The sequence below is a fragment of the Watersipora subatra genome, chromosome 6, assembly GCF_963576615.1.
Source record: "Watersipora subatra chromosome 6, tzWatSuba1.1, whole genome shotgun sequence".
NCBI classification, from domain to species: Eukaryota; Metazoa; Bryozoa; class Gymnolaemata; order Cheilostomatida; family Watersiporidae; genus Watersipora; species Watersipora subatra.
Window position 1 is genome coordinate 54,085,977 of NC_088713.1, and position 13,207 is coordinate 54,099,183.

Here is a 13,207-nt window from a genome sequence, read left to right on the forward strand (position 1 = left end):
AGACTCACATAATGAATTATTTAAATATTGTTTCTTGTGTACATTATTCAATAGTATTAAAATGTTAACTGTTCATTGTCATTACTGGCCTGCGAACTATTTTGTAATTGGACAAGTTGTATTTGCTTCAGCTAATCAAAAGGCAGATTGTTGAATAAGGGGCGGATACATTTTTAAGCTATAAAACACATGGAGCCGCCAGCAGGCATATCACCTACAGAGCACCTACAGGTAAGTATAATTTTTCTGTTATATTAGCATCTGTTGATATTATACTTCCTGGGAATAATAGAGTAGATGAGGAGAGACACTGAGTCAGTGTGATTATAATATAACTCTGACCACCTGAGACTATCACTCTTTACCCTGATGAGACTCATAGAGTCTACACTTTAGTGAGATTAAGTTAAGGTCAGGAGTCTCTGGTTTCATTCCTCAGTCATTTTTGTACCTGCAAACATTTCCTGCTGTAAATATGTCATATGTTTCTTATGAATAGAATGAGGAGCTCTGAAACTGGAGTTTTTAACTGATTCTATTGTCTTTATTCTGGTCAGAGTCAGCTGCAGGTCACTGATTGTATTTAGTTACCAGTTTTATAAGAATTTAGTGTTTAAAGTAGGAGACCATGATATTTTTTGCTGCTACCTGCTTTGCCATATCCTGTTCATATTTATAAAATTTTATCGAGTTTATTTCCATTAGTTTAACACATGAGAGAGCAAATAGCTGGAGTGTTGATGCTTGATTTCCCAGCTCTGAGTATCACATTCCTAGTTTCCTTTTTATACTCTGTGAATATTCAGGGTTCACCTGCAGCAACTCTGTTATGGTTGGCAGCTTTATAAGTCATCAGTTCACCCAGAATCAGCAGTTGAGTCACAATTTGTCTTCATTTTTCTCTATCATATTTTACTGTGTGGAGTATTTTACAGGATACAATGGAGCAATGGATTAGTGAATATATTAGAGCGAGTGGAGCTCCTGACATTACCTCTCTTAGGGCTGCTCTAACAACCACCCCTCCTGATAAGCTACTTCAGCTTATAACAACTATCAGAGGAAGTAAGTCGTATACAGCTCTGCTATTGGCTATCTCCCGTGACCACCCTGTAGTAGCTCATCTGTTACTCACTCCATTGAGAGGAATAGCAGATGAGTTGCTGTTTGAGAAGGATGAGGGTGGACGTACAGCTCTGCACAGGGCTGTATACAAGGGAGATAGAGAGTTATTAGAGCTTATACTTCATACAGTATCCTCTGATAAGAAGTATGAGCTGATAGCTGTGAAGGAGAAATGGGGTAGCACAGCTCTAACAGTGGCTGCATGTAGAGGATATACAGAGATAGTAGATACTCTACTGATCAGCCTGTCAGTAGAGCAACGAGTCTCCCTGCTCAACATACAGGATGACATCCTAAACACAGCACTGCACAGAGCAGCCTACAGGGGACACACAGCAGCTCTACAGTCTATGCTGACCTCCATCCCTTCTGATAAAGTCTCTGCTCTCCTCAGTATAAAGAACAGTGACAGTAGAACTCCTCTGGAGTTAGCAGAGTATTGGAGAAGGAAAGAGACAGTAGAGCTGCTTAAGAGCTGGAAGCAGCCAGTATTAGCAGGTAGGATTATTATACAGTGTGATACCAGCTACTCACTTGTACTACTCTATTGCATAACTCTCTGCTTGTCCCCAGGGTATCTTTATAAACATACCCTGGGGAATTCCATCCACATTATCCTTGCATAGAGACTGCAGTGGGCTGTAGAAGCAGTTCAACTCTGTCTCTGTATTAAATGCTGTCAGTTCAGCCTCTTCTCTTCAGCCAACACTCAGCCCTTGCTAATCACTCATCACCTCTGCTCTCTATTGGATAATTATAGTCTGAGTATTTTAATTCCTTATTCAAAACTGATAGGATTAAAGTGATGTTAGCAGCTCAACACCTTGCGGCAGCTATTAGTCAGCACTTAGCTGAACTGTCCTGATTCATGAATAGTCTTATTACTCACTACAGTTTTGAATAGAAACATGAGCTATTTACTAGAATTATAGTAGTAGGTAAAGGGCATGAGACTAGTGTGCGGCTGTATAAGTTTGGAATCAAAGGTTTTTTCAGTTTTATTGCAAGCTCTTAGTCTATTACGGTTTACTGAAGCCAAACGCCTGGTTGTAGCCTTAGAGAAGATAAGTGCAACATGCAGTAGGAATGTTCTGCGCATTAGGAATTAGGTAGGAATGCAGTAGGAACTTATATAATATTTGTTTCTATCAGCTATACTAGTTGATTCTCATTGCAATAACTCCTAACATAAACTCTTAACACTAGTTTCTCAGGTTATATTTTAACATTTGCTCAAATAATTTTAACTAATAGTATTAACATTATACCTGCAGCACCTGTTGCCTCCTTCCACGTATTTCTTAGGCTATATTAAATAAGGGGCAAGGCTTCCTATTTATATGATGGTTGTCTGTTGATCATTTTATTATAATGAAGTCTTTATCTTTACTATGTTGTAGCCCATTCAGCTACTTACCAGAAATTCGCTGCCCTGCACAAAGCTGACCAACTAAAATCAAAAGGTGGGAGTTACAGTTCTTAAGCTGTACTTAACTTACTGCTTACTTTAAGTTCTTAACTGAACATTTTCTTGTCATTAAAAAATGGATGACATATTTACACCTCCTTTGTATGTAGTTCCTGATATGTATGCACTATCACTAGAGTTCAGTTTAGTTCCTGCCCAGACATGTGCAGCTAGTGCTCTATAAATAGCTCAGGATGAGTCATCCCCCTATCTTTTGGCTTACCAGCTTGTAAGTTGCCCTTGTTTAGTGTCGAGTTGGCTATTGTTAACTCTGGTTCAGTTGCTAATAAAGCTGTCTAATACAAATGTTACATTTGCTTATTGCTTCTTATTGTAAGATGTAGCAGTACCAGTACATGAGCCTTGACTCTATTGTTGTTTTAGAGTTGGCCAATCAGAGGGAAGAGTTGACCAAACTAAAAGAGGAGTTAGTGGAATCAACGCAGCAGATTGTAGATCTTCAGGAAGCAGATAATCACAAAACGGCAGGTGAGTTTTTAATTTCAGTAGAACTGGACTTTATTCTTGTCATTAAAAAATGGATGACATCTTTACACCTCCTTTGTATGTAGTTCCTGATATGTATGCACTATCACTAGAGTTCAGTTTTGTTCCTGCACAGACATGTGCATCTAGTGCTCTATAAATAGCTTAGGATGAGTCATCCCTTATCTTTTGTCTTACCAGCTGGTCAGCTGACCTTGTTCAGTGTTGAGTTGGCTAGTGTTAACTCTGGTTCAGTTGCTAATAAAGCTGTCTTATTGTAATGTTACATTTGCTTATTGCTTCTTATTGTAAGATGTAACAGTACCAGTACATGAGCCCTGATTACATTGTTGTTTTAGAATTGGCCAATCAGAGGCAAGAGTTAGTAGAGTCTCAGCAGCAGATTGTAGCCTTGCAAGAAGCAAACAATCAGATGACGCCAGGTAAAGTTTTTACACGCAGTTCAACTCGTGTTTGAATTTTAATATCCACATATTTAATGTTCATCAGTAACAACATGTATTCATGTGTAATTTCTCTTGCAAATTATTAACTAATAAGGAATGGATATGATGAGCATTGTTATTGGCTGGTCAGTAATTAAGTCTATTGGTTAACGTGCAAAGGGAGCACATTGCTCATAACTAGCTGTGGTGAATACGTGAATCACAGGCTAAGTTGTATTGCTGTACAGTAACTGAGCAGATTAGACTAGAGTAGTTACAGCTCATAACCATCTCTTGTGAACCTTCCCTTAGTCTAAAGGTTGGTTTACACAAGGTGATTGTGAGATGGTGCAATTCTCCTAAAAAGAGAAACATTATATTATTGCTTATAATAAACACTGATAAATATCTGTTTATTTAGATATGGCTGCCATGATGGAGAGACTTAACAGACTAGATATTTATCTGCGTATTCCTACTGATACAGATGAGTCAGGAGACCAGCTTCATGAGCCTCTGAGCTGATACCTTTCTCTTTGTTCAATTGAAATCACACGCAATTCTTGTTTAAGATTTATAATTAAATACAATTTCATATTTATACTTGATACATTTTCTCCTCTCTACTCATCTAGCAGTGATTCTTACGAACACATCTGTCCATCATTGAACTGCACTCATGCTATAAAATGCCACCAGCATAGCTTGGCAAAATTCCAAATCTTGTAGACTGGCATAGATTTACAGATGCTATTCCTACTCAATGTGGACTCTTCAATGCTTTAGAGCTGATCTCGCTGCTGCAGCTGGCCACCTTTCTCATATTAAATATAAACAGTTCCTTAGCATTGATAAGAAAGTGGCTAACAGGAACAGCAATGATTGTATAATGTCAAGGTAGACCAACTAAATTGCAGTAAAATTCATCTCTAGTAGCCAAAGATAGTGGGCATTATTGAAGAAACAAGTTGCACCAAATGATCTCTTGTCAAGCCACGTGTTGGGCTTTGATGTAAAAACTCTGTGCAAAAAGTACCCTTTTAATACTAAGATAAAATTTCCAAAATGCACCAACATATAGCACACTTTTCTGCTGCTGTCAGGAGATCTGCTACTGTTGGTCTGATTGTCGACTGATAACAGTAAACCTTAGTATTCATGTCTGATCTGTGACAGATAGCCTTGGTATTCATATCTAATCTGACAAATAGTCTTAGCATTAACTATTGAATTAGTGTATAGACAAGCAGGTGACTAGGATTGAGAAGACAACTACTTATTTCCAATAATGTGCTAGTTGAATGTTACCAGGTCACACAGTGCTGTAGGGGCACAATATTTTATAAAGCTATGAGATTCTTTGATAATAATACTCTCCGGTTGAGAGGAGACAAGTCTTCAGAATGAACTCAATTTGTAAAGATGAACTTAATGTCAATGAAAATGTCACCAAAGCTGTCTCAATTGTGTCACTGACTGACAAAAGTTTTTTATTGTATCTCAACTGTAGAGCCTGGAACATATTTTACAGGATTTGCTTTTTAAACACCATAGTATCCTCCTATAAGTAAATGGTTTATAGCCATTCTGCACAGCCATATCTTGTATGGGTGCTATATTACCGGAGGACTGGTATGGGGATTATGGTTAAGTTATGAACCCTACAGAGAGTGCTTGCAAATGTCTAACACTAGTTATTATGTGCTTATGTTATTATCAAATGCTTTTCTCAAGGCATTTGTTTTTTATACAACATAGTATCCTCCTATAAGTAAATGGTTTATAGCCATGCTGTACAATCATATCTTATAGGGCTGCTATATTACTTTTTTATACACCAACATATTCTCAAGGAAGTAAATAATTCATAGCCATTCTGTACATTCATACCTGTACACTATATAGTATACTATATACTATACTGTACATTCATATCTTCCAGGAGTGCTACATTACCAGAGGACAGTTATTGAGAGGGTAGATTATAGTTAAATTATGAACCCTACAGAGAGTGCTAGCAAATGTCTAACACTAGTTATTCTGTGAACTGGGCAAACCAGGTCTTTATATGAACATAAGAGAAAGAACAAACATAACTGCACTGTGCATATTGTCCTTTCAGCTGTTGCACTCAAAAACACCATACAAGGTATTATTATAATCTAGACAGCCCCATGTTATTTTACTAGCAATCCATTGAATGCTCACAGTAAGCTATTTATAGGTCTGACTCTATCCATTATGCGAGAAGGACAAAGGAATGTGATTAACATCTCAGACCAATGTAATAAAATATTCCTGCTATTGTGTGAACTTAGTTTAGAACAAACACTACTTTGTGTGAGGCGAGTATCCATCTACTCAGTGCCTAGCAACCAACAAACAGACAAGCAAACATTGTTCATTCTCATCATGAAAGAAAGTTGAATCTTTGTAAACTCCATGACTAGTCCTCTCACACCCGAGAGCCAGTCATCATATAATAGAGTATGATACATGTAGTAGGTAGTCTTGAGAGGATGTATAAACTTGTGTAGGCAAACATGACAGGATGTGATGTCATAAAGACTGTCATATTTGATAACAGCTATAAGATTTCACATTTGCTTAGTCTTTCTATCATAAGCTACAATCATGAGTAATAATTATGTTGATAGAACTACTGAAGGGTTCTATCAATATAATTATTACTGTGTTTAATTATTAAAGTGACTGCTTTTCTCATGTTGCTATAATAATTGAATCAGATGCTGTTGGTGAAATATCGTCCTCCCATGATTGGCCCATTATCAGATTGTCCTCCCATTATTAGTGATGAGGTGGACAGTGTAGAATAGTTGGTAAACTTGCTACAGGTGTCCATGACAACTTTTGTAAGAAATACTCAACAAAATGTAAGTCTTGACGTACTAAAAATATATCAGTTTAAGTTGACTGACCCGGCAAATAAAAATGACAAAATCGTGCACTCTATGTTCAAACTCATTCTGAGGTGAACAAAAAATCGGGCTGATAACTCCCATAAAATTGTTTACAAATCGGCCATGAACACACGTTTACAAACTTGCTGGTGTGAAGACAGTTTAACACAGCACCTTGATTGTACTAGCCAATATAAATAATGAGACCAGCAGCCGTGTCGTTTAGTGCGTATTTTTTTCCAAGCGTTTTAACCGCAATCAAGATTTAGCATTTTTAATTTAGACGCATCCTGACAGTTAAATCATCTCAAAATTCCGAAACAATAGCAAATAGTATAAAAACACTTGTGTGATAAAACATTTGGGAAAGTTCTTCTTCAACAAATCATTTGATGGATTCACAATATATGATACAGCTGCAATACTGGCTAGCCTGGCAGTAAACTGGTAACTGGTTAACTAGTACAAATCATGGAGTGTCATGCATCTACTAGGGGAACTGTCATGAATTTGACTCCTGTAAGAATTGATCATTTATGAAACATACTAATTATTGTATATGTATTATTTTCTTTGACAGTTTCAAGACTACAACATAAGAGTTACACAACTTTAATGATCTACTCTCTTTTGGCATTGCTTAGTAATATTTACTATAATAAGAACCGTGCTCAGCAAAAAAATCAAGAATTTAAAAACTTTCTCATGGGGAAAGATTTATAAGACCCTCAGAACTCAATGTTTTACCTACAGCTTATTTATTGTGAGAAACAGACCAACTCTAAGTGACACCTGGCTTAGTTGGCAATCTTAGTAATAACTTTTGTTTTCATTGCATGATCTACCACAATAGCAACTCATGAATGCACCGTAGCATACGAGAAGGATAACTCTCCTCAATGAAAACATTCATGCATTGTTGTCATAAAAGTAGTGTAGAAATGTGGGATGAAAATATACCTGCGAGCTGCCTGATTGAAATGTTGTTATTTATAAATAACAGTGACTTGAAAGCACAAACCGAAGGATCTAACATGAACAGCAATGATTGGCTAATATTGATTTGAACTGGTTACAACTAGGTCAAACATCTCCCTTTTGACCAGACATAGTGGAAATTAGGTATTTTCCATCATACCAAGGACACCTAATAACCTCGTGTCAAGACATGGAGGTGACTCAGGTGTAGAATATGCCTGTTGAGACTAGGACGAGAAAAAATCTACTGTCAGTAAGTAACCTAACTAATGTGCTTGTCAAACATACCAGGTCACATGCTGCTGCAAGGTTACAAGATTTCATATAATTATGAGATAAATCTATGATTTATCTCAGTTTAAGAGAGGACAAGTCTTCCAAAATGAAATGTGTAGCATACTATTGAAAACACGAAAAGTACATATTTCATTGTTTCAAAAAGATGAATGTCTGTAAAAATTTCAACAGTTTAAAAGGCGGTGTCAATGGCTGCCACAAGCTTGCAGTGTCACAGGCTGCCTCAATCATCTGACTGATTAGCTAAAAAATTTTGTTGTACCATAACCTCAGAACTTATTCTTTAAAGATGTGATTGTGTCAAATTTTTGTTGATTTCAATGGAACATATTGATTTTTTTCAGCTGTTGAAATATTGTTTGTTGTTTTAGGCAATCTCATTGTCAAGATATTTGAAGATTAAAATCGACGAAAACCGATCGCGGTCATTGCCTAGCAACCAACTAACAAACTAATAATTGCTATTAACACTTTATATAGTTGATGTGTACAGCTTGAACTACACTGGGTCACTAGTCTAACTGGTAGTATATTGAAATACCAGAGTAGGAATGTAACCACGTGTAGTAAAGCACAATGGTACTCTGCCATGAGCAGGTATATTTATACATATCATTGAGATATTCTGGTAACAGTATTCCAATAATGATCTACCTAGTTCCACAGGCTATATACCAGAAGTTAAGCTATCCATAGAAACAGAATGGACGCCTACATCGTGAGATATCAAAAGAGACATTAAGCAAGCTGATAAATATCTCTACATAACAGTATAGAGAGAACTGGAACAAGATAGAGACTAGAGGCAATACAAAGGGGAAACAACTTCTTAAACATTGGTTAGACTTCTGGGAGGTACTCAGCAATCCATTCAGCAGAGGAATAAACATTATACACATTACACATAAACATTATATACTGGTCTCATTTAGGTCATGAACTATACCTATATATCAATATGCCAATATACTAATATATAAATTTACCAATAATCAATATACCTATATATATATATATCAATATGCCAATATACTGATATATAAATTTACCAATATATCAATATACCTATATATTAATATAGCAAAGTTACATGTTCGAGTTTAAAAATATTTTAAAGTATAAATAACCACCTTTCAGTATCGTCTACATTAACGGATACAAGCTTTTGTTTAACAATTTTAATATTTACCAAAGAAAGGAATTAAAAGGTTTTAGAATATGTATTTTCAAGTACAAAAACAATGATGCTTCTGATGCTACCTTCAGACAAGTATTAGGGTGCCTAGTGATTACAGTTACTCAGACCTTGCAATGTTGTATAAAGGCAAATATAGACAGACTTACAACATACACTTATTCACCCCTTACCATGATGTTCATATCAATATAATATAATATCACAGTTAATGAAAAAGGGGCGGAGTTAATATATAACACTTATAATAAACACTTGTTCACCCCTTGCCATGGTGTTTATAGAGACCCATTGAGAGTTATCCTACCAACTCTAAAGGTAAAGGTTATGTTAATTTATTTGTAGATAAAGAGAGACCACTTGCCTTATCATTACAATTGATGTTGCATTCCGCTGTTTCACCGAATCTCCATATTGGGCTATAAAAATATAAATATAAGCATATAATATAGCGATATCTATTCTCATTGAGAACAAAACTCTTGTTTTATTAAAAAAAACTGCTTTTGATAAAATTTTAGACGTCTTACTATTACAAAAAAAAACTGCATTGTACATGATTCAAACTCACTACTTTCAGCATTGCAGATCTGCTCTCTAACAGCTGCATCAATCAACTGTCTACTGACATTACAGAATAATTATATGTTCATGTCTAGCTATTACACATGACAGTCTCTCACAACACACCAGACTGTCAGGTTATTAGTTAGCAGTTTTTACTATAATAAGAGTTGTGTATGTCTGTCTGAAGCCATGCTAAAAGTGTTAGGAATAAAGATTATATCATACAGGAGTCAATATTAGATATTCAAACTCTCAGCCAAGCCCTAGTATCAGCACCACTTCCATATCTAAGAATAATTATGCTAATAACTATTACATATGATGATCTCTCATGGCGCACGGTACTCCTAGTATACTAGTAATAATAATAATAACAGTACTATATAAAGATTAATAATGATTATACTAATATCTAAACATTTTATATTCTAATGTTTAAGGTTCACTATAAGGAGTTGTCATAACATGAAAATACAGATAGTTTGTCAATGTTTGGGATATTACGTAATAGTTAATCATTGCTGTCAATCAATGTTTGCCACAACCTTTTGAAAAAAAGAAGTAAAGCCTAGGAGATTAAAGTACTTGGTTTAGTCATAGTTGGCTATGTGAAGCAGTACATCTACACTAATCACAGCTAAGATAATGCGTCTGAGTGTTTTGGTATGGACAAATATTATATTACAAATATGCTTGAAATAATACATTAGTAGACCACACTTTATCCATACTAGTATGATGATAGTCCCGTGCACTGTGAGAGATAATCATAATGAGTAATCTGCATATCTAGGTTCGATACCCATACAGTGCAATCCTTTATCCTGATGCTGTTAGCTTGGTTTCTGAGAATCAGACAGGGCTAGCATTATAGCAAAGATCTTTGACTGATTAATTCAGAGTGAAATGAGGGAAGGGCAGAGAGTCCACCCGTACACATGATATGGTCATTACTAAATATCATGAGCAAAACACAATGAAACATAATGTTAAAGACACTCCCAACCAAAACTGCTAACTTTTCCGCTAAACATTATTCCAATATTTCATAAGACTCACGTTTGCCCGACTGCTACAGAAGGCCATAAGAAATCTACCTACAACTTTTGCTGTTGCTGTTACAGCAAGAGCCTATTATCATCCAATGAGTGTATATAAAATGCCCAGTTTTGTTTTATTGTAACAGTCTGTGGTTTGCCTTTAGAGTATAATAAATCAAATTACGGAACGAAACTCACCTAAATTTCCATGTCCCTAAATAAGTTCAATGCCCCCTTAAAGAGATAAATATTTTTTGAAAGATATCACCAAAAATAGATCTGACTTGATAAATTTGAATAATAAAATCACTCCAGCAAACAACACTTTTATAATAGGCCTATAAATTATAACTAAGCTAAGTTAATCCAAACTGCATGGTTAGAGGAAAATGTAAGAACTAGCATTATGACATAACGTTAATATGTACTTCTGTTAGCACTCCTTGTTTAATCACCAGAGTTTACAGTAATTCAAGCGGAGAGAAGAATTTTAGCTGACAGCTCTATGGTTCCTAGCATATGCCATGTAGATTAGAACCCGCAACATTTATTAGCCTTTAGAAAGGCTAAGAAGGTGATTGGATGATGACATGAAGATAGAGATTAGTGACACGGAGAGATTAAGTAATGAATATGATGAACAATGGAATGAATATTATAAAAAGGGATAATAGAGAAACAAATAAGAACCTAATGAGAGAGTTAAAAAGAAAAGAGAGGAAGTTGATGATTTCTCCACCTTAAAACTGACTCAAAGCATATCTAATCAAGACATCTAAGAAACATAGTAAATTTACAAGTATTAACCCTTTAGCGACCGGGCGCTTACGGCTGGGAATTCCCCAGCGTACCAGAGCATTTACTACGGCGATCTGAGCCTTCGACTCGACTGCGTAAAAACTTAATATACGTCCAGTAAACTTGAGGTAGATACATAAATTAACATGCATAGGAATGCTGAGAAATTTCTCTACAAACTGATATATTTTTTATGTAAATAGCTTGCAATTGCTATCCTGCAGAAGTCTCAACTTGTTGAAGCTCTCAATATTTTATTTTCGTACGTCATTTTCAATTGTGTTTTCTAAATGATAGAAGCAATTTAAAATTTTGTACAAACAGTAGTTCTATGGATTCATATGTCCACAACAATTTGCAAAAGAAATTGGTCGCCCAAGAGCAATGAAAGTGGAGTTATGATCTTTGATGCAATGCGGGAGCGCCGCTCAAAATGCTCAGCGCGTGGCCCTAATGACAAGCGAAAAATGGAGCCTTGACATGGCCGCCTAAAATTAGTTATAACTTTCATGCTAACTGGCATACAGCCACAAATAAATATGCATTAGAAAGCTTAGAAATTTCTCAAGAGACTGCCGTTTATTTCCTGCAATTTAGCTGTAAAAGTTTTGGTCAGTGTCCTGATTCGACGAAGATGTCAGCTTTTTACCGTAAAATATCGATAATAAATATTTCTTTACAAGCAATAGCTCTAAGAAAATAGTTTATGTTAAGCATCTGCACGGTGGCAAATATGTTTGCTACACGCAGCAAAAAAAATTGGTTGTCCAAGTGCATCAAAAGCAGAGTTATGCGCTCACATGCATTGCGCGTGCAGCTCTTAGAAATGCTCATGACGCCATGTCTGTAAGCAGAGCACGAGAGGGCTGACAAGACCTGACAGGCTGTGCCATCAATGCTATAACTTTCATGCAAATTGGCATTTAGCTGCAACTGAATATGCATTTGAAAGCTGAGATTATTTTCTAGACTGATTTCTTCCTCCAGACAGCTTGCAAAGCTTTACAACTTGAGATCTATATATTGATAGTTATGATTTTTTGCTGATTTTAGTTATGATCTTATGCATTTCTCAAAACTATATTTATTCATTTTGCATATCACATTGCACAAATTCATGTGTGCTGCAGCAAAATTTATTGTGCATAAAATGAATTGAGTTGTGAGCCTGCATTGGCACATTTGGTGAAGCAGCACAAGACAGAAGGCAACATTTATTACGAGCACAAACAGCAAATTATGGACTGCTAGAAAGCATGTGAACTGAACTCTTTGATTATATGGGTGCCCTAAAAAGGGCAGTCTGTAACAAATAAAACCTGTAAATGCACAACAAGTACAACCTGTAAATGTACAACAAATACAATACATAGACAATGACATTTTAGCAAGTGTATGTACAAAAGCAAGTGATACAAAGCAATGAAGAATTTGCACACGCTAAATAAATTTTAAAATGAATTTATTTAGCATGGTAAGCATCAAAACACGACTCGCACAAAGGTACTCCGCATGCTAGACATTTAAATTTAGTTTCGCTTCGCTTAGGTTTGTTGTCATCACCGCGCTTTTTGCAGTGCCTACAAATTCTGTATTTTGCCGGTCTACCTTTCCCTGGACTATTTGTCACTATTCGATGAGTAGAAGAAGTTGAAGCGCGGGGAGTACTGTTTTTGCGGCAAGAACCGGTATATTCAAATATCTGATGAATTAATTTCTGTCGAAACTGCAAGTCAGTTATTTTACAGCTGCTATGAATTCTATAAACTATGGCCGCATTGTATACACAAATATCTAATAAATGAAAAAATAGTTTTTTATACCATTTCATGGTTTTACGCGCAGCATTATAATAATGCAAATTTTGATCCGATTTGTCAACTGCC

The 13,207-nt window shown here is 35.8% G+C and overlaps 2 protein-coding genes across 2 annotated transcripts in view; one reads left to right on the forward strand and one right to left on the reverse strand.

Moving 5' to 3' along the window:
* The window catches only part of LOC137398366 (M protein, serotype 6-like), a 526,470-nt gene that overhangs the window by 202,158 nt on the left and 311,105 nt on the right, over positions 1-13,207 (reverse strand). The gene's annotated exons all lie outside the window — the stretch shown is intronic.
* LOC137398813 (uncharacterized) overlaps positions 190-13,207 on the forward strand; it is a 92,610-nt gene continuing 79,592 nt past the window's right edge. Inside the window, exons 1-4 of the mRNA XM_068084989.1 lie at positions 190-231; positions 936-1,623; positions 2,526-2,588; positions 2,978-3,082. Coding sequence (XP_067941090.1) covers positions 190-231; positions 936-1,623; positions 2,526-2,588; positions 2,978-3,082 — 898 coding nt within the window. The remainder of the gene's footprint in view (positions 232-935; positions 1,624-2,525; positions 2,589-2,977; positions 3,083-13,207) is intronic.